The following is a 22,428-nucleotide window of genomic DNA, read 5'->3' on the forward strand; positions in this document are numbered from 1 at the left end:
TACAGAGTGTGCAGTCTTATATAAAATATCACAAATACTATCATCTTTACCATTTAAAAGCTTACACCAGTTCTACTTTTTATTTGCAAATATATCGGAGTAGATCACCATTATTCGGAGAACTCTTTGTGTGAAATGAATTTCTTTGTGGTGAAAAAAATACGTTGGGTTAAATTATTTTTATTCATTGTCTTAGAGACGCTCTGTAAAAGCGCCCGAGAATTAAGTTGACGTAGTTCTACGGTTTTCAGGTAATTTTTGCAGAAAAATGCTTTGACATCTCTCGTTTAGATATCAGATTGACAAGTTAATGTATATATTACATGAATTTGATGCAAAAGTATATTTCAAATGCATTTAAATGTGTCAAATATGTGCACATCTGATACATGTCTTTGAGAAGGTTCTCGAACAAATTTATTTGTCAACTTCGTCTTGTCATAATTTATGTTAAGGAAAATATGTGACATCGTGAACCCTGCACAAGCACAGGTGGCAGGATCAATGTTTGGCCACCCCACCCTTAGGCTTACTACAAGATACCAAATACAAAACCACTGATACATTTTTTTAAAGTCCTCTATCAAAACGAGCGTTATAAATATAAAAAGGCAAAAAGTCTACTATATGCGCATTTGCCAAACAATGTGGAACACGGGATCTCGCTGTTTCAGCAACTCAGGCGCATTGCGGTGGCATATTGCTGCATCATTCATTTACATAAAAAAAAAACACTAGAATTTCACAGTTTACCTAATTCATGTCCAACGAATATCAATATTCTATCGATTAGTTTCTGTTTCATGGTATTTTTTATTTGCCGCAGCCATCTTGGTGTCTGATACATGCTTTGTAACACGCTATCTGATTGGACGATAGATGCCAGGGACCAAAAACTGAGTCCTCTTGTCCAATCAGATCGCGTGTTACAAAGCATAATATATATATAAGACTCCAAAATGGCTGCAACAAATGCATACATCAAGGCTAAATTTATTTCGCAAACCCTATGTTACTTGTAAGGCCTAAAAAAAAAAATTGTTTTGTTAGGGTAACATGCTCTCAAGGAATAGGTAGGGTAGGTCGGATTTTTTTTTTTTTTTTTTTTTCTCACCAGTATATTGAAATTTAGATATGGAAATTTCTGACATCCCTCCCGGGTGGCAAAAATACATCCCTTCTATGTTTTCAAAAGACATTTCAGGTGTGACAATCTTAAACTCTCGGCGTTCCTCTGGTGAAGATCACACGCCGTTTTACAAATATTGACGATGTGATCCGCCATTTTGTAACTAAGAGCGGCGATAAAATCTGTACCGTACCCAGGGCTCATCCTGGGGGGAAATTTAAGGGAGAAGTGACTTCCTCGTGAAAAATTGGCAGAATGTGTATGCATTAACATGCATGGCTAAACATCCTTTAACTAGAATAGAAACACAATCTATTTATCAGCTATTTACTGTATAAGCTTTCTCATATATTTTCGATAATAATGTGTAAGAAAAAATATGATGATTAAATTAACTTTATATTTTTACTTTTCTCACTTTTAACAGAAGATAAATTTACATTGGATAATGATTAATAAAATCTGTCTATCCTGTTCTGTTTTATGATCTTCAATGTTGTAATGTCACATTTATATGCATATAATTATGCTTATAAAACAATTTTCAAATATCGAAGAATATGTAAAATATGTACTGCAAACATTTGTGCACATTATATTTGATCACTAAAATTATATACATTCATTTCTTATTGAAAGATTCGACTGAGAAATTATAGAAAATAAATTTCTAATTACCTCCCTTTATTTTCATGAAATGTTAAAACTCGGTAATATCTTTATAAATAATGCTTTTGAAATTTACAAAATTAATAAATCTTAATCTGAGCGTCATATTTATGACATTAAAACAAATATATATATTGAAACAATAAGAACACTTCTTTTCTGACAAATTTTGTTGTTATATTCATGAGCACATGATATACGACTGATATGTCGCATGCTGATCATAATTCGTAGTTTTAGGATGTCGTGCCCACGTGCTTACAAGCTGTGTCAAATTTGGCATTTCTACAAAGATAACAATGCAAAACACTCACTGTCAACTACATACCAATCATAAGATTTTTGCGAATTGGCTTTCTTATATTTTCACGTGTATTAGGTACACGTATCAGAATCAGTAACTTTTTTTTACTGCTAGGTTTGGGCATTTCACCCCAAGCCATGACGTGAGCGACATAACAATTTTTAATTGATGTTAACGGACTGAAATCATCCAAATGAAATTAATTATTTTTAATTGACTAACAGTTTTGTGATAGCGGTGAAAAACCCATTGCACATCGCCTTTACTTCGGTTAAACACCGCGTGTATATCAATTAGGGAAGATTTGCACGTGTTTAGATGATCGGAAAAAATTGATCTATAATTATTGCCAAATCCTGTATTAAACTCGCAAAATATACCCGTTTAGGGCCGATGCTCTCATTATTTACTGTTTAGAGTAGGCGGTCTATCGCTTTGCATACAGGTAGAAGGGTAGTATATAGCGACGCTCTGATTGGATAATGATAATTAGCAGTCGTCATATGGGCGGATACAATCTCTGCTCTTTACATCGGCAAGTAATTACTCTTTGGGAATTAAGATTTTATCGGCGATGTTGACTTCTCTTTGATCAATTGGGAGAGCGAAATGGAAATATACACAGCGAAATTTTCGCCTGAATTGCTCTTCACCCTGCTCATTGAGTACCTCAATAATACGGTATTTTCATCGAATTTTTTTTTTTTTTGGACACGAAAAAAAAAACGGTAGGGTCGGCGCATATTATTAGGTAGGGTCGGGTGACCCGAACAAAACAATTTTTTTTTTTAGGCCTAAGCCTAACTAATTCTGTGTGAATTGTTTTGACTCATTTTACATGTCTGACATCACTCTACCAATATTAACTCAACGTTTAAATAGTCTAAAGAGTTGGATTAACCCTAGATGTATGTCAAATAATTTTGCTTATTTTTATGACATGGTCACATGCCTTGAACATTAAAACTTTCTGGGAAAAAGTAATAACTTATTTTCTATTTTTTTGACAATGTTTAAAAAGACTAGGGATGGGTACCACCAATTTTTTTGTACCGCGGTATATCGCGGTATTTCACCTGTGTACCGCGGTATGTACCACGGTATTATGAAGACACTTTTTAATGTTTAACTTATGCAAACTAAGACCAACTGCCATAAGAATGTTTAAACATTTTGATAAAACACAATACATTTTAGAAAAACAGATTAATATCTTTATTTCTTTCAACTAACATCTGTCTACCTGACTGGAAAATAATAAATAAAAGAAAGAAGAAAATAACCTTATTGTCTTGATAATATTTTCAACAAAATCTAAAATTGAAAAATGGCAATTCCCATTGGATTTTTGACCGTGGTGAATTCGTCCATGACGGTATGAGCTGTTTACAAGTTGGGCTATGTCTAAATGCTTTACGTTTTGTTATTGTCGCCACTCGTCAATACGTCAACATGTTTACTAGCCTTAGACTGAGCACTAACATGGGTGTCCCCTTTTAATGCATTTAAATGAAGAATGATATATAGAAATTATAAAAATGTCGGCGGATGAAATGTATTTACACTACATAATAAATATGAAAAACAACCGGGAAACGATCCGACCTTTCCGCGACTAATTATTCGTTAGAGTATTATACTGTGCATTTACTGCTGCTCTAAAAATAGACTTGGAATTCCACTTTAATTTAGGTTGAAAGTTGAAACACAGATTACAGGGTAAATAACGTCCGAATCTTACAAAAATATTATGTATATTATATATATTAAAAAACCGGTATTCCTAGGGGTCGTACCGGTACGTACTGCGTCTGAACGAAACCGCGGTATACCGGTAATACCGCACATCCCTAAAAAAGACTCCCTGAAATATCATAATGTCATAAAGAGAACAACATACACAGACTTCCCGAAAGTTAAAAAAATGTGTCAGACATTCGGTCTGACAAACCATGAAAATCTGTAGGACCGAAATGAAATCTGTCAGACTGAATAAAATTAATCAAAATCAAAGGAAAACTTGTGTTTGTATTTCTAAGACACTTTTCAGTTTGAAATTTTTCGTCGTAAAAATCGGTATAGTCCGTACAGCGCATTTTCATCTCCTCCCTGTCATACACCAACGATTCACAGTCATGCTTCCATTTTTCATTAAATTTTGTCTCAGGTCTATTCTTTACATCCTTTTACTGCTGTTCTGCGCGTTCCTCTGACGTAAATTTTCATTTTTTACCACGTTTGGCACCTTTAGCGATGCCATTTTGTATACATGTGACTTGGATAAATGCCGGACAGTCGGACCGATCTGGAATAAAAAATAGTCGGACCTAATATAAATTTATCTGACATGTCCGTCGGTCCGACGTATTTCGGGAAGTCTGCATACACTTCCCTTTGATATGTAAAGGACTGAAAGTTTTCCGGCACTGTTTGTTCTGTCTTTTTTCCCCGTTGCTCTTTGGTAATATTTGTACAGTTTTAATTATTTAGTATATTTTGCTCCTTTTATGACAAATAAACTACCATCATTTTGGTACTTATTAAATCTGGTCATAGGTTTAAGCTTATGATTTCTTTTCTTCTATGATTAAGGTGAACATCTTTCCTATTCATACACTTGCTGGTTCTGTTTGATATCATATAGCTAAGAAAAGAAAAGCCAAATTTAATAAAAAAATCAATGTGTGCAAAATTTTGTAAAAATTTGAACCAGAACAACTTTACAATTGTTACTAAAATTAATGTGCTTGTTTGAATTTACTATAATGAGTCATAGCCTCAACATGATCTACTTTCCTACAAGTGTTCCCCGATTTGGTGAAATTGCAAGTAACATGTATTGATATGATAATTTAAAAAAAGTGTATTTGCTCATTGATTACTCAGATTTCATACTTAAACCTACTAAAATAAATAATTCCTATTGATATGAGACAAAAATACAGTATAATTATGTGTTTTGTTTTTCACACTGGCTCAGATTTTCAACTTCTATGGAAAAAACTACTTTCCTCAGGCATAAAGTCCAGAGTTGGGCATAGGAATTCCATTCCCCTGCTTAAATTAATTTTAATACAGCAATCAATTTCAGTTTCAAATTTTAATTTTTGTTTTCCAGATGAAATATGGCAGAGGCAGCATTTTACAGTACAAATACGATAAATCAGACAGCTCTTCTAAATGGGTAATTTGATATGTTTCATTATCTTGAAATCATTTTATAAGCTCAAAATTTCCTTGATTAGTCAAAGGAAAAATATGTCAAAACTTGCTGTTTATGATAGAGAAATGGGCTATATAAGTCAAATTACAGAGAACTTTACAATACATGGATTATAAGGAAAAAAGACCTTTCATCAAATTTATCCGTCAGTGCCTGTTACATTTATATACTTCATCTTGAGCAAAATCAAATTAAGGTATGAAGAGGGCAAACTTAGTCATGTGGCTAAGTTATAAAAGCCCTTAATATGGAAGAAACTGCAAACTGTATGCTCCTCACTGCTTTGATTTGTCATTTGCTACTTTATAAATGACAGGGCCTTTCAAGCTACATGTATTTTGGGAATAGTCCAATGACTTAAATTGGGAAAAACTTCATGTATGTGTGATTTCAGGATATCTTTGGAAATTCTTATACATGTATGTTGAACACTATCATTTACATGACAAACATTTTACTAATGAAATTACAAAATATATTTATTGTTAGTTTGTTAAAAGCAAGACATTATTTAAACCTTTACCTCATATATACGCGAAACAACGCACTTTGACCCCCCCCCCTTTTTTTTAGGCCTGAAATAGTGAAAAAATGTCCTATTTGGGCCCCAAACACATGTTTTCGTTTGAGAAATGTTGCTCAAAAAAATGAGCACTTTTTCGGCGCCGTCCCCCATCCAAAAGATACATCAGGGGGTTGGCAGAAGGGGGATGTGCCCCCTTCTGTTTGGGGGGTTTGAAGGGGGGGCGGAGTCCCCCTCATTGCAAAGAAATTTTTGGACTTGTGAGAGGCTTAAAATGACCCTAGGTCGATCATAAGGTAACGTGTAACCAACGCTGAAAAGCCTGTGACTATCTCAATCCCTTGAGAAGTTGCAGCACTTTGAAATAAATTTTGATGGAAAAAATCGAGGCAAAATAGTGATTTTGGGCAATTTTGAGATGTCCCCTCGTTGCCATGGTAACAGGAAATTTAAAACTGAGTATGTTGTTACAAAGGCAATGGTCCAGTCAACATTTGTGCCAAGTTTGATTAGTATTGAAGCATTTTTCATAGTTTCATAGCAGTTTGAACTTGTAAGAGGAGGCTTTTCAGTGAAAATGGCCATTTTTCACAATATGCTCATGGGGGAAAGAGTTAACTTAAAAAATTATAAATGTTACAAAACTACAATTTTTCACCAAAATTAGGTAAACTACCACATGTTAACATGGAAAAACTAGATTTTGGGTGGTTCCAAAGTTTTTCATCATTATTTGTTAACCCTTTACCTCATATATACGCGAAACAATGCACTTTTGATCCCCGCCCCCTTTTTTAGGCCTGAAATAGTGAAAAAATGTCCTATTTGGGCCCCAAACACATGTTTTGCGTTTGAAAAATGTTGCTTAAAAAAATGAGCACTTTTTCGGCGCTGCCCCCCATCCAAAAGATACATCAGGGGGTTGGCAGAAGGGGGATGTGCCCCCTTCTGTTTGGGGGGTTTGAAGGGGGGCAGAGACCCCTCATCGCCAAGAAAATTTGGACTTGTGAGAGGCTTAAAATGACCCCAAGTCGATCATAAGGTAACGTGTAACCAACGCTGAAAAGCCTTTGACTCTATCTCAATCCCTTGAGAAGTTGCAGCACTTTGAAATAAATTTTGATGGAAAAAATCGAGGCAAAATAGTGATTTTGAGCAATTTTGAGATGTCCCCTCTTGCCATGGTAACAGGAAATTTAAGACTGAGCATGTTGTTACAAAGGCAATGGTCCAGTCAACATTTGTGCCAAGTTTGATTAGTATTGAAGCATTTTTCATAGTTTCATAGCAGTTTGAACTTGTAAGAGGAGGCTTTTCAGTGAAAATGGCCATTTTTCACAATATGCTCATGGGGGAAAGGGTTAAGGCCTCTATTTTATGTGATCATGTAGCCAATGTGCTTGAATCATTTTTGTGTGAGGTATTAAGAGTTTTTCCCCATACATGAACATTCATTTTGATATGCCTGTTTCGTGAATAGCCAGAAGTACTGTACAGCACTGTTCTTATGTAATTGTTAGTCTTTGAGCAAGACCAGTTACTTTTACTTTACTCTTGCATCAATTTTGACAGGATTGTTCCCCTTTGTGATTTTCTAGACTTGTTTTTCAATTTCTAATTCTCATATACAATTCTAATATTGAAAAGGATATGTAATACTTGTAGAATATTAATGTTTTTTGCATTATTATCAATTCATATTATAACATTCCATGTTTTTCAGTCACATTGCCCGTAGTGATGATTTAACTGCACATTTTTTAAACTATGTAATATTATATAACAATGCTCTCAAATACAACCCTTATTTACCAAAATTTAACCTTTAACCTGAATTTCTATTATGGATTTGCCCTGCTTTGATTTGGGAAAAGTCTATTTAAAGTTTTAGGGATATCAGGATCAAAATTAAAGACAAAGCTACCAACAGTATAGAGCCTCACTCAGATTACATGTAAATGCAGGGTGACTGGCTCTGTACTTTTGGCAAAGGCTTATTATTTTCAGTTCCAGTAAGGGTCAACAAAGCTCGTATTTTTTTCTCATCATCATTCATATTTTATGGGTCACATTTTTCAATTGTTAAAATTTGATCAATTTTCTTACAGGTATATGGAGTGCGCAGAAACTCTGATAGAAAAGTGTAAAGAACTGAGTGATGTAACAGGGGCTAGTAAACTGGAACGTAAATGTGCTGCTGAACTGAAGTATCTCAAATCAGTAAGTTGTCTCCCTTTGTCTAGATTTTTAGCTCACCTGTCACAAAGTGACAGGGTGAGCTTTTGTGATCGCTTTTCGTCCGGCGTCCGTCCGTCGTCCGTCCGTCCGTCCGTCCGTCCGTAAACTTTTACTTTAAATGACATCTCCTCATAAACCACTAAGCCAATTTCATCCAAACTTCACAGGAATGTTCCTTTGGTGGTCACCTTTAAAAATTGTTCAAAGAATTTAATTCCATGCAGAACTCTGGTTGCCATGGCAACCGAAAGAAAAAACTTTAAATATCTTCTTTTAAAAAACCATAAGAGCTAGAGCTTAGATATTTGGCATGAAACATCTTCTAGTGAGTGTCTACCAAGTTTGTTCAAATAAAAGGCCTGGGGTCAAAATTGACCCCGCCCCGGGGGGTCATTGATTTTCCCTATATACATATAGTAAAACCTTAAAAAATCTTCTTTTAAAGAACCAAATGAGCTACAGTTAAGATATTTAGCATGAAACATGTTCTAATGGGTGTCTTACCAAGTTTGTTCAAATAAAAGCCCTGGGGTCAAAATTGGCCCCGCCCCGGGGGTCATTGATTTTCCCTATATGCATATAGTAAAAACTTAAAAAATCTTCTTTTAAAGAACTCAAAGAGCTAAGGCTAAGATATTTAGCATCAAACATGTTCTAATAGGTGTCTACCAAGTTTGTTCAAATAAAAGCCCTGGGGTCAAAATTGGCCCCGCCCCAGGGGGTCATTGATTTTCCCTATATGCATATAGTAAAAAACTTAAAAAATCTTCTTTTAAAGAACCAAAAAGAGTTAAAGCTAAGATATTTAGCATGAAACATGTTCTAATAAGTGTCTACCAAGTTTGTTCAAATAAAAGCCCTTGGGTCAAAATTGGCCCCGCCCCGGGGGGTCATTGATTTTCCCTATATACATATAGTAAAAACTTAAAAAATCTTCTTTTAAAAAACCATAAAAGCTAGAGCTTAGATATTTGGCATGAAACATCTTCTAGTGAGTGTCTACCAAGTTTGTCCAAATAAAAGCCCTGGGGTCAAAATTGGCCCTGCCCCGGGGGGTCATTGATTTTCCCTATATACATTTAGTGAAAAAATTGAAAAATCTTCTTTTAAAGAACCCAAAGAGCTAGAGCTAAGATATTTAGCATGAAACATGTTCTAATTGGTGTCTACCAAGTTTGTTCAAATGAAAGCCCTGGGGTCAAAATTGGCCCCGCCCCGGGGGGTCATTGATTTTCCCTAAATGCATATAGTAAAAACTTAAAAATCTTCTTTTAAAGAACTCAAAGAGCTATGGCCAAGATATTTAGCATCAAACATGTTCTAATAGGTGTCTACCAAGTTTGTTCAAATAAAAGCCCTGGGGTCAAAATTAGCCCCACCCCAGGGGGTCATTGATTTTCCCTATATGCATATAGTAAAAACTTAAAAAATCTTCTTTTAAAGAACCAAAAGAGTTAAAGCTAAGATATTTAGCATGAAACATGTTCTAATAAGTGTCTACCAAGTTTGTTCAAATAAAAGCCCTGGGGTCAAAATTGGCCCCGCCCCGGGGGATCATTGATTTTCCCTATATGCATATAGTAAAAACTTAAAAAATCTTCTTTTAAAGAACTCAAAGAGCTATGGCTAAGATATTTAGCATCAAACATGTTCTAATAGGTGTCTACCAAGTTTGTTCAAATAAAAGCCCTGGGGTCAAAATTGGCACCGCCCTGGGGGTCATTGATTTTCCTTATATGTGTATAGCAAAAACTTAAAAAATCTTCTTTGAAAAAACCCAAATAGCTAGAGTTAAGATATTAAGCATGAAACATCTTTTAGTGAGTGTCTACAAAGTTTGTTCAAATAAAAGACCTGGGGTCAAAATTGGCCCCGCCCCGGGGGTCATTGATTTTCTTTATATGTGTATAGCAAAAACTTAAAAATCTTCTTTAAAAAAACCCAAATAGCTAGAGTTTAGATATTAAGCATGAAACATCTTCTAGTAAGTGTCTACAAAGTTTGTTCAAATAAAAGCCCTGGGGTCAAAACTGGCCCGGCCCCAGGGGTGTCATTGTTTTTAACTATATGTGTATAGTAAAAACTTAAAAAAAATCTTCTTTCAAAAAGCCCAATGAGCTAGAGCTTAGATGTTTAGCATGAAACATCTTCTTATGGGTGTCTACCAAGTTTGTGCAAATAAAAGCCCTTGGGTTAAATTGGCCCTGCAACGTTGGGGGGTGGGGGTTGGGGGGCCTATATACAGGTGAGCGACCTCAGGGCCATCATGGCCCTCTTGTAACTCTTACCATGCAAAATTTGAACAGTGTTTAATTAAGGCAGTTGACCTGTATTGAGTTCTTATTGTGATATCATAATCATGCTATATAATAAACTATATGCCTCCAGATGAGCAAAAATATTTCAAGATAATCAAACTTGAAAAAAAATTGCTAAGATTTTTAAGAAAAGTGAAAAGATTCAAGTAATAATTTACACCTCATGTGTGATTACTGACTGATTTTGCGGTATTTATCACCATATTTCTTCTGCAGCTGTTGATGTCTTTTTGGTAATGTAGTGGATTTAAGCAGACCTACAACTAATTAAATCTTACAACCTGCTCAATGGCAGGGGGGGGGGCTGTTGACTTCAAACTACTTGCCCCTCTCCTTGCCCGTCACTGCAGGGACTTATTCTTTCATGTGAGGAAGTTATCCAGCTAGCTTACGCAGCGTCAGTGGTCCTACTCAAATGCCCGTTAATTGTGCCTGAAATAATGCACAGAAGGGCACCTGAGGTCTTCCTCCACCAGTACAGCTGGAACGTCACCCTATGACCTCTACTGTGTCAGTGTGACAAAACATCATCAAATAAACACCCTGTTGGCATGGTTGGGTTGGGTTTAAACAATCATGTACTCATTCTTCTGCTAGTGCATGGGGAAAAAATGCGCATTGACCTCTATTATTCTTGTCCCCAAAGCCGAACTATTCTTTGTGTGCTTTATTTTTTTTCTATGAATAAATTCATTGTTACAGTACCATGATGTCTTGTTATCTTGATCTATTAACATTGCAGACATGTTTGCTGAGATATGTTACGATAGCATCGTGTCATTGGTGAACACAATTTAGATTTGCATGTAAAAGACATGGCTGAATATAACCCATAATTGTCTCTCTCCAGTGCCATGAAAAAGTATATAATTTAGAATTGTTTATTTCTCATGATGCTTAAACCTATTTAATGCTGTGCACAAAATGTCAAAAATATTCTCTTAACTTTGTACAGTACCGGGTATACCAAATGTTAATGTAAAAGTGGACAATACCATTAATATATTTAAAGTAAAGGCTGAATTTATGTGATAATCTTGGTCTGCACAAATCACATGGTCGATTGCATGGTCTGCACTGATCGTATGGGAAGATTATGCACCTTATGTACAGATTCATGACTAGGCTTTAAACCCAAAGCCTGCTGGCAGTAACTGAATATACCCATGTTAACAGTGCAGCCCATGATCACTGTTTCATCTGATCATGGTCTGCACTGTTCACCATTCATTTCAGTTTATCTTTGTCATTTTCCCCTAATTAATGAATGGTTTTTGTTCAGTCTAAAAGATGGTCAAGTCCATTTAAGATATTCAGTGGGGTTAATTGAATGGGCTTCCATTGTCAAGAGGTTAAGATTACTCTTATTATTTTTTAAACATTTGGTCCTCACAGCTTTGGGTTTAAATCAGGACAGGTGCTTTTAATTCTATCTGTGTGAGGAAGCTGTCTCCAGCTAGCTTCCAGTAGTTCGGAGTTTCTACATGAACTCAGGTACTTGTACTTGCTCATACTTAAAATTATGAAGGAGTTCTGGCAGAGCTTCCTCCACCAGTAAAGCTGGAAAGTCGCCAGATAAATATCATGGGATCTTTATGTTGCTGATGTTACAATTGTTGTAAAGACTTTATTGTCTAAGATTTGTAAACCATTTCATGAAAAGTCTGAACCAAAACTTGTGTGCAAATGTTCAAAGCCTTCCCTCACCCCTTTTTTTAACTATATTCATTTTTATTGTGCAAAATGACCCCAAAATTCAATGCTTTTCACTCATATAGAGAAAAAGAATCATACAAAAATTAATTTTCAAATAAGTTGTTGGTATATTTCTTGATTATCTTTTCCAGATTTTTCCACTTTATTTGCTTCACTTGATCCATGTAAACTTTCAAATTATATATTTTTTTTAAGGCTGTTTAACTTCAGCCAAGTTCCTTTAAACTCAACCACAAAAAATGGAAAAGAAGATATTATTTTCTAAAGATAAGGTTTTTTAATGAATAAAGAATTTTTTTTTCATCTTCAAAACCAATCAATATGAACAATTTTGCCTTCTAGCTAAAAGCATCTTTACTCTGACGTAAGTCATGTTTTAAATCAATTTCGAAGTTTTCCACGAGTTTACATTAACTGTAATGTCACACCTTTCCTTGGTTATAATTGACAACAAATCACTTTCAGATGTAAACATGTACATACTAATGAAGAAATAATTAGATTGATGGTGTTACAGTAATAATAAACTGACATCATAAAAAAGGAAATAATTGATTTCTGGCACAAAAACATGCCTTAATTAGAAAATTTCTTGGGAAAACTGAGGATTTAGATGTACATGTATGTACGTCATGATAATTTTACTGTAACAAGAAATTTCAATAGAAAATTTTAATTTCTGAAATGTATTGTATGTCTATGTTACAGAGGTTATTTTTCAATTACGGGGAAATTATTTGGTGGTTTGGTTGTTTTTTAATTGCCTACTTTAAAACACAGTTTTGATCATAATTATATGGGTGATCTGTCCCACTAATTGTTTTTTTTTTCGGATAACTTAAATCGGCCATTACTGATTTTTACCCTATTTATTTAGTGCCTAACTTGTAACATATGTACTAATTAATCCCACACGATTTCTAAATCACAAATGAGAGACAAATGACTGTAAGATTCAATGTTTAATATCAAATCTCACAGAGACATTTGTCTTGCCCACTGATCAAACCAGCTAATTTCTTGTTTTATCATTCAGATGGTCTTTCTAGATCTAATATGAAAATTTAGCTCCTAACAATATAGTGCCTCGGGTTTTATACTAGTAGCAAATGCTAATCACATTCAGTTTTCAGCAAATTAAGGATTAGATAAGGCAAGTGTCAGACGTGTATACAACTGGAAGGAATTTCTGTTGTTTTCCCCTATCCAGCCCAGACAAATTAGATGAAATATTTTATACAAGTTTTATTGTTTTCACAGTTGGCCAGACGAAGAGGGGGATTCGACATTACTAACCTTCGCAGTAGTAATTTAAGCCATTACGCTGGCGTTCTTCATTCTGCCGACAATCTTCAGGACGTCACTCATATACTCCAGGCGTTCAGCTGCCCTGGACGGACGGAAGCGTTACATATGGATGTGGTTGCAGGTCAAGGTCATATCTGGGTCAAAGTGGTTGCTAGGAAAGCGCAAGCTCTGCATCTTATATGGAGAGGTAATGTTTGCATTTAAAACAGCATGCCACCAGGTTCATGCTAATTTTTCATGAAAGTTCTGAAATTGTATTTCAAAGTAAAATTTATTGTGAAATGAACAAAAAAGTAATTTACTAAAAAAATACTTATTGAAATAGCATTTCTTATCCAAGTAAATTATCAAAAAGAGGTCAAAATATGCCAAAAGTATGTCCTTACTGCATTAGTCACATAGTAGAGATATGGTGATGAATACTGTCGTTGGAAAGCCAGTTGGTATTCAGTCTCTAACATTATAAATAAAACTCAAAGTCTTGCTTAGATAAATATTGTAATTTCCGAATTCAAATATCAAGAATATGTATATTTAAAATGTTTATGTTGTAATATGTAAAAATTGTATAAAAAAAATGTAGAATACTTACATGTAGTTTCTTTTTCTTTCCATTAAGGCCAAGGACAGTATGGTGAGAAGGATATTACTATTCAAGCCAAGGACTTTGTTGCTTGCTCAAAGGTCCACCCAGTGAATTTCCAGGACCCTAAAATCGTGTTCGCCTTTTATAATGGTGTCACGGCGGCTATAGCACGGGAATTAGAGAAGTCGGGCGTCATTGTCCTCGGTGAGATAGTACCTGTTGACGATGACGTCGAAAGAAAATTGATGAATCTAGATGATGAATCGGAAAGTGATGAATCGGATAGTGATTATGACACTTCTGATGACGATAATGATGTCATAAATGATGTCATTTTATCATGTAAATGCAGTGAAAATAATATAGCTTTTAGAAAGTTGCAACAGAATTGTTTAAAGTGCGGAAAGCCGTATGAAAGTGGATTTACTCCGGATATTTCTAGTTCTGATGGGATAAACAGCTCAAGTTGTACTATTGACCAAACTATAGAAAACAAAAACAAGTGCCACAATAGTGTCGAGAATTCTGTGATATCTCAGAATACAGACGATTTTATATCGGGCAGTTCATTTTCTGAAGAGGAACAAATTAGTGAAATTGTATCGAGTAATCAATCTGAGGCCCTCTTGACAGATTCATCTTCCAAAAACAAACGCGAAAAACATCCAATTGACAGCGATGTTAATCAAGCGTCCAACAAACATGATTGTTCTACATTAAATTCCATTGATTCTCGCATTTCCCAGATTGCTTTGCAAGATAAGATTAGACTAGAAATGAACACTGCTTCAGATGGCCGGTCACTTGAAAGTAATCATATGACTTTCCAGACAGACAATATGCCTGCAATTCCGAACTGTCCAGAAAAGAAATGTAATGACGAAATTGATACGGGAAAAAACTTGATCAGCAAAAATTATTTTAATCTTGATAAATGGAAAAATACGTCTGTGCTCTCATTCGTCCAGAGTGAATTATTACTAAACCCAGTCGTAGACTTTCATTCAATACGGCACATGCTAGCAGATAACGAATTAACCTCCATTGACAAAATTGGGCGAATCAATTTGGACATTACGGCATTGATAACCTTAGTGTCAGCGGTGGCTCACGGGGGCTGTTATTTTAGATTTAAGGAGAAGATTTTGTCTGAACAAGCTGCAGAGGAGAGAGAGGATCCAGTGCTGCCAAAATTAAATGCATTTATTGAAGGTACATGAGTTTCTATATTTAAATATATGGCTTTAATATTTGACAGGTAGCATTGCCTAATAGAAAATAATTGAGTTGAAAAATTCATCTGGCGGGGATCATTTTTTTATCGGATGATTTTTTTTTATGCAAAAACACCATCCGATTTAAAGGCACCTGGGCGGACATGGCCCAGGCCTTGCCTTGCTCTAGAATAGACACCAGTTAGCGAACGAGTATCACCAGGTACCCTGACGATTCATGTACAGGTACCAGACAGTCATCGTTTTGTCATATGGCGATCGCGCAACTTGAGTTTGTTTTCAGCTTAATTTTTTTGTAGTTGCCTAAAAATGTATCTGTAAATTCTTTTGGATTAAACATGTGGCCGTTTTATTTGTGACCTTGGCATTAAAGGAAAAACATCTATGTAGCTCTATATACATTGTAGTATTACAAAATTACATAAAGAAGAAGCAATCTTGATTTTGTTTTTGTGCCTACTACTGAGTAGAGGCAACTTATAGGGATCACTTCTCCATTGTCTGTCTTTCTATCACAAAAATTTGAATGATTTTGGCTGATTTATGGCTCTTGACTAAAATTATGTTTTTTGGCCTGATGCTACACAATAGAATAGCTGCAACATGCAATTGGCTGAGGAGACACATATGGTCACAGATCGCTCTTTAATTATCATAATTATGGTATCAAGGAAATGACAGTTTAATGATATATTTGGATTATTTGTTACATTTCATAAACAGGGAAAGAATTGTTTGCCTGTCAGACTGCAGTTGATAGTTTCCAGACTATACTCGATACACTTGGTGGTCAAAACGAGAAAAAGAGAGCATCAGAACTTTTGTCCAGGCTTACAGTTGTTCCCGATAATCCATCTTTTAGAGCAACAACAATTCCAAATACTGGGAAAATAAAAGATAGATCAAAAGTAAGTGACTGTACAGTGCTAGTGACATTTGTACACCAAAGCTTGTTTATTAAACAGGGCTCATCAGGCTGAGTGGTTAAGTTTTTCGACTTCAATTCACTATGCAACAAAATAATAGTCCACAAATAGAGGATATTGAACGAGTGTAGATGCAAATGGGTTTGCGACCAGCATGGATCCAGACCAGCTTGCGCATCTGTGCAGTCTGATCCATGCTGTTCGCTATCAGTTTCTCTACTTGTAATCAGAGACATAGATAACAGAGATAAGCAGCTCCTATATACTCTATTGAAATATCACTCATGCCTATAAAAAAAGTGAAAAATTAGGCATTTTGTAGCAAATAAAACTTAATGGATGTACATTTGATCCTTTAATATTATATACCATTTGAAAGGTAAATCTTTTATCTATTGCTGCATGTTAAAATATTGGTAACTTTCCATGCCTTTCACTTAGAAAAACATAGCAGAACATACCCACTGAGCCAGTTTTTTCGTCATATGAATAGTTTTGTAACAAAAATTAATAAGTAGTTCTCTTTAAAAATTGATGTATCATTTATTTAAATGGGAACTGTAAATATTTTTACCTGCAGCCATAGACAAATGCATAAGCTTTCAGAAAATGTATTATTTTCCTGATTTTGATATCTGGTTAATAAGTTTTACTTGCTACAAGTTTTAAGTTTAGCAGGCACGCGTGATATTTTAACTGGTTAGGAAGTTGCCTATCTCTGTTATCTATGTCTCTGTTGTAATAGAGTTGGTAAGCAAACAGCATGGATCCTGATCAGATGGCACGGATGCACAGGCTGGTCTGGATCCATGCTGGTCGCAAACCCATAATGTTGGTTTTGTTGTGACGCGGCTCAAATGTTATTTTCCTGGTGGTTCGAATAAGACCTCTGCAAACAGACAGTTTTTCACAATTTTTTTGTTTTCAATTACTACATTGTATAGAACACCCTGTTAAAAAGATGTAAAAGCTAATTAAATGAAACGAAGAGTGATTCACACTGGAACTGAACTGTTTAATTACAAAGTCAACACATTGTTTTGTGAGTCTTGAAATGACACTGATTAGTTCAGAAGCAATAAGTCTCATAGGGAAGAATTACCAACTGTGGTCTTTAAAACTTTTTTAGTAGAAGAAGAATTTCATTTTTGTTAACTCAGCATTATTTAAGAATACTCTCTTAAATTAAGAGTGTATTTGCAGTAGGAAAATGCATTCATTTACACATTGACATCAGTTTTAACAATACATTCTAATTGGTCTGCCCCAATTTCTTTTTTCAATACTCTAGTTTTCCCATTAAAGTTACATGCCTCCAGATGAGCCAAAATATTTCAAGAAATCAAACTTTAGAATATTTTTTTAGGAAGTTGTTAAGTATAAATGTACATGTTATTTGCAATTAATGACTGATTTTGCAGTTTTTATCACCATGTTTACACAGTAAGTGTGACTAACAGAGCAAGGACTATTTTTGCATATTTTGACCTTTATTATGCCCCCGCCATGTAATGGCCGGGGCATATAGTGTTACCCTGTTCCGTCCTTCCGTCCTTCCGTCATTCCGTCCTTCTGTCATTCCGTCCTTCCGTCATTCCGTCCTTCCGTCATTCCGTCATTCTGTCATTCCGTCATCATCAGTTTCCGTTCATTATCTTAGTAACGGTTGCACACATTCAACTCAAATTTGACATATAGATATGTCGTGAGAAAATACAGGTCAAGTTCGAATTTGGTCATGGTTCGATGATTTTTGGCAGAGTTATGCCCCTTTTACATTAAAATAATATGAAATTTTCAGTTTCCGTTCATTATCTCGCCAATGGTACAACACATTCAACTCAAACTTGACATATGGATATGTCATGAGAAAATACAGGTCAAGTTCGAATTTGGTCATGGTTCGATGATTTTTGGCAGAGTTATGCCCCTTTTACTTTGAAAATAATATGAAATTTTCAGTTTCCGTTCATTATCTCCCCAACAGTACAACACATTCAACTCAAATTTGACATATGGATATATCGTGAGAAAATACAGGTCAAGTTCGAATTTGGTCATGGTTCAATGATTTTTGTCAGAGTTATGCCCCTTTCACTTTGAAAATAATATGAAATTTCAGTTTCCGGTCATTATCTCCCCAATGGTACAACACTTTTAACTCAAACTTGACATATGGATACGTCACAGGAATGCGCAGGTCAAGTTCAAAGTTGGTCATGGTTCAATGATTTTTGGCAGAGTTATGCCCCTTTCACTTTGAAAATAATATGAAATTTTCAGTTTCTGTTTATTATCTCCCCAACGGTACAACACATTCAACTCAAATTTGACATATGGATATATTTTTGAAATGCCCAGGCCAAGTTGGAATTTGGTCATGGTTCAATGATTTTTGGCAGAGTAATGCCCCTTTTACTTTGAAAATAATATGAAATTTACAGTTTCTGTTCATTATCTACCCAACTACTCAAATTTGACATATGGATATGTCAAAGGAATGGGCAGGTCAAGTTTGAATTTGGTCATGGTTCGATGACTTTTTGGCAGAGTTATGTCCCTTTCACTTTGAAAATAATATAGATACATCTTAGGAATAAGCAGTTTAAGTTTGAATTTGGTCGTGGTTCAATGATTTTGGACAAACTTATCTTTCTTGAATGTTGGAAAAATTTTGAACTTTCAGTTTCAGCACTGAAATGAATGTAGACATTATTTTTGCTACAAATATGAAATATGCTATTTTCAAAAGGTTTAGACAGAATAATTTCAGTGCCTTGAACATTGTATGAAAATGGTTTGTGTTAACATTGAAAAGTTTTAAGGGCTTTGAACTTAAAATGAAAAAAATAATTTGTGCAAACAAATTTGGAACTAAATATTATAACATCTGAAATTTTGGCTGCATGCGGGGGCATCCGTGGCATGATGACACATTTCTAGTTTTGTAATATATGCAGATTGTAAGTGTAAGTGCTGTTTGCAATGTGTAAATTACTTTCTTTGTTCATTTAAATTTTTTTAGATATTTAAATACATTATCAAAATTTTCATGAAAATTAGCATGAATTTGGAGGCATGCTGCTTGAAATGTTGATTGAATCTAACTATGATTTGGATAGATGTTATTTATAATATTTCATCATAATTAAGATTTTAGAAATAACGAGCTGTAGACAAATGTTGAAACTCTACAAAGAGTTTTAATATTTAGTGCTTATATTCATTTAAACTTCGAGGAAACATTTTAGATGGTGTCCATAATTGGTTAAGGTCTTTGACTTCAAACCACTTGCCCCTCACAGCTATGGGTTCAAATCCGGACAGGAACTTTGGATTCTTTCATGTGAGGAAGCTTTCCGTGTAGGTGATTTGACTCACCTAGTGCCCATTATTTGTGCCTGAAAAAACACACTAAAGAGCACCTGAGGTCTTCTTTCACCAGTAAAGCAGAAAAGTCGCCATATGACCTATACTGAGGTTGAGCAACAGAAAACCAAACAAACAAAAATGTTTCCATTACATTGTCAAAAGCAATCGTGATATTTTCAAATTAAAATGTTAAGAGTTTATTTTCAGATAATATTTGGTACTGGAGATAGTCTAAGAGCTGTAACAGTCACAGCAAATTCCGGCTTTACACGAGCTGCTGCTCATCAGGTATATCTTAATCCTAATTTACAGTTATTATCTTATAAACTTATCTGAAAAGAACAATTATTGAGAACAGTTGTAAAAATTTTGGGTTTTGTTTGTGGGTGAGGTGAAGTTGGGTAGTGTTGGGTGACCTGGAATGAACTATTTCTGTGTCATGTGGGCATCTGTGCATTTTAGTAGAAACACTGACCTTTCTATAAGACCCACAGACAGCTTAAATTTCACTTTAAAGAAATAAAAGTCTAGGGCCAGATTTTATCCTAATTTGGTAAAGGTAAATGGTTCAATGTCATGAACCTCAACCACATGCAGCTAGTTGTTATTTCTTCTTATCTCATTGGCTAGAATGTTTATTTAGAACAGAAGTGAACAAATGTTTGTAATGATATGAAATTTGTTGAATTTCAAAGAAATCTTCCACACAAGTTTACATGTATATCTAACATACCTTCACTGAGGTCAGTAAGCCAAAATCATAGCATTTGAAATTTTTTTAGAGGTCATCTTTGCACTTTAATGTAGACAATTATTATTCAATTATTTTAAAAGGTTTTTAATTGTATTTCATATATTTGCTTAATAATGTCATTTCATTTTCAGGGTGTAACATTTGCTGCTTTTCTTCACGCATCAAGAGCACTTACAGAACAAAAGGAGAAAACTGCTGAAGTAATCAAAAGGGATTCCTGAAATTATATTCTTATCCTGCTATATATCTAAAATGGACTGCTCCATCTTTCAATATGGACAAGACCATTTATGATTTCTAGGGGAACTTTTAAAATAAGTAATGACTGAATAGTGAACTGCAGCAGTCTGATCATGATATGCATTGGCTGCATGTATTGGATAGATTCAGGTGCCACAAGCAGTACTGAGGTTCAAAAGTATGAATTTCTTACATAGATCAACTGGGGTTTTTAAATCAGAGAGATATGCAAGATACTGAAGAGATATACTCGGAATAGATTGAAAATCATACTTATATGCTATTTTAGCTTGTTTGAGTGAAAAGCGCTAAATTTTGGATCATTTGTTTACAGTTAGAATAATCATTTGGAAAAATGGAGTTAGCAAATGAACTGAAATTTTGCACACAGGTTATTAGTCCAATGGAACACTAATCTAGAAAAAATATTTTTCAGTCCTGTCGTGTAAAAAAAAACTCAGTAGAGTCCTTTTAATTTGTAGCCTTTTGACTTTTTTGCTCTGTCTTCAGATAAAGCCAGAAGAAAAATTGTGTTTAAAAGAGCATAAACAGAGTACTGTTTTGCCAATTTATTTCCCAATTGAAATTAGGTCCAGTTAAATATTACGATCAGTTCCCTATATATTGCCCATATCATTTTCTTGTATATTTTAGTGCATAATTTTGTTTTTGTGGATATTTGTCCTGTGATACACATATAGCTGTATTAGCATTTATACACATTGTCCAGATTTTTGTCTTTGTTTGTTTGTTTGTTGATTTTCTTGTTAAGGAATAACAATCTCATTTTAAGCATTGTATTAATTTTGAGATGCTTTATTTTATATCAGTAAGAAATGTTTTGTATCCTTATATTACTCATATGTAGGCATAGTGTTCTTTGCTGGACATTAGAGGTAAATGGGATTGATGTTTTTATGGCAGCAGCATACATGTACATTTAGACAAGACTGATTTTAAGGAATTAGTCTTAGGAGTAAAATACTAGGACAAGTTGCAGCTGCATCTTGGTATATTTTACATATTTTGCATAGTTATGCTGGGTTTGATAAAGGTGGATACCAAGTTGAAAAAAATAAATATTGACCATTGAAATGGCCATTTAAAAGAGACCATTAAAATGGCTTCCAAAGTTGAATATAATTTTATCATACAATGTATAATAGGAAAAGTGTATCAAAATCATACTTATAAAGGTAGGAAAAAACCTCAAATTTGTTGCAAAGAAAGTTTAATATATATCAAAATAATACTTCTTAACTAAAAGATAGGAACAATTCTGAAATTTGTTGCCAAGTCAGTTTTGGTAGAATCATATTTAAGTTACTTGAAATTAAGTCTGGCTGAAAATTCCAAGATAACTGGCATTATTTTGCCTTTGGGCTATATTATGAATAGTGATATTATGATACTTATGAATTTATGACAGCCATGAAAAGGAAAAAAACATGGCAGGATGTAAAAGACTGGTTTTATAAGAAGACCAGATTTATAACATGTATAAGTAAAAATATTGTCTACTCTAAATCTAAACTCTACAAAATCAATCCTGTCTTAATTTACAAAATGCTGGTTATTTCAATGTTAAACAATAATTAACATTATGTACTGTTCATTTATTGATATAGTCTTGAAGAAAATGCTATTTTGTTTAAGAATAATTATACCTGGTGAGCATTGTTGTTTTTGTGTTGTCACACTGTAATTGTTTAGTTTGAGTGTCTATCTGGCAGTCATGTTTTAAGGGTGTTACCCTGTATTTGTTTGGTCTGACTGCCCATATGACAGCCAGGTTTGTTTGTTAGGTGCAAGGCGCAAGCAAAATACTGTTTTAGGTATTAACTTGGAACATCAGGGCTAAATAGATTTCTTTTAAAAGAAGGACAG

The 22,428-nt window shown here is 34.5% G+C and overlaps 1 protein-coding gene across 2 annotated transcripts; it reads left to right on the plus strand.

The window, feature by feature from the left end:
- Positions 1 to 180: 180 nt before the first annotated feature.
- On the plus strand, positions 181 to 20,986 carry LOC132732638 (UPF0415 protein C7orf25 homolog). 2 transcript variants are annotated; one of them, XM_060719110.1, is made up of 8 exons: positions 181 to 232; positions 5,221 to 5,286; positions 7,957 to 8,068; positions 13,381 to 13,615; positions 14,048 to 15,226; positions 15,973 to 16,157; positions 19,755 to 19,835; positions 20,433 to 20,986. In XM_060719110.1, the coding sequence occupies exons 2-8, from the start codon at positions 5,228 to 5,230 to the stop codon at positions 20,520 to 20,522; spliced, it is 1,941 nt and encodes a 646-aa protein (XP_060575093.1). In that variant the 5' UTR covers positions 181 to 232; positions 5,221 to 5,227; the 3' UTR covers positions 20,523 to 20,986. The 2 variants fall into 2 exon arrangements, with proteins under 2 accessions (XP_060575093.1, XP_060575092.1); XM_060719109.1 differs by having other exon boundaries at positions 184 to 251; positions 20,433 to 20,985.
- Positions 20,987 to 22,428: the final 1,442 nt, after the last annotated feature.

The sequence above is a fragment of the Ruditapes philippinarum genome, unplaced genomic scaffold (assembly GCF_026571515.1).
Source record: "Ruditapes philippinarum isolate M1 unplaced genomic scaffold, ASM2657151v2 ctg3124_1_1_1_1, whole genome shotgun sequence".
NCBI classification, from domain to species: Eukaryota; Metazoa; Mollusca; class Bivalvia; order Venerida; family Veneridae; genus Ruditapes; species Ruditapes philippinarum.

Bases quoted from the DNA above. Each gene is read 5' to 3' on its own strand.
- LOC132732638 (XM_060719110.1), top strand. From the start codon at position 5,228: ATGGCAGAGGCAGCATTTTACAGTACAAATACGATAAATCAGACAGCT. The intron at 8,069-13,380 runs GTAAGTTGTCTC...TTGTTTTCACAG, and splicing joins AACTGAAGTATCTCAAATCA to TTGGCCAGACGAAGAGGGGG. The intron at 19,836-20,432 runs GTATATCTTAAT...TTTCATTTTCAG, and splicing joins CACGAGCTGCTGCTCATCAG to GGTGTAACATTTGCTGCTTT.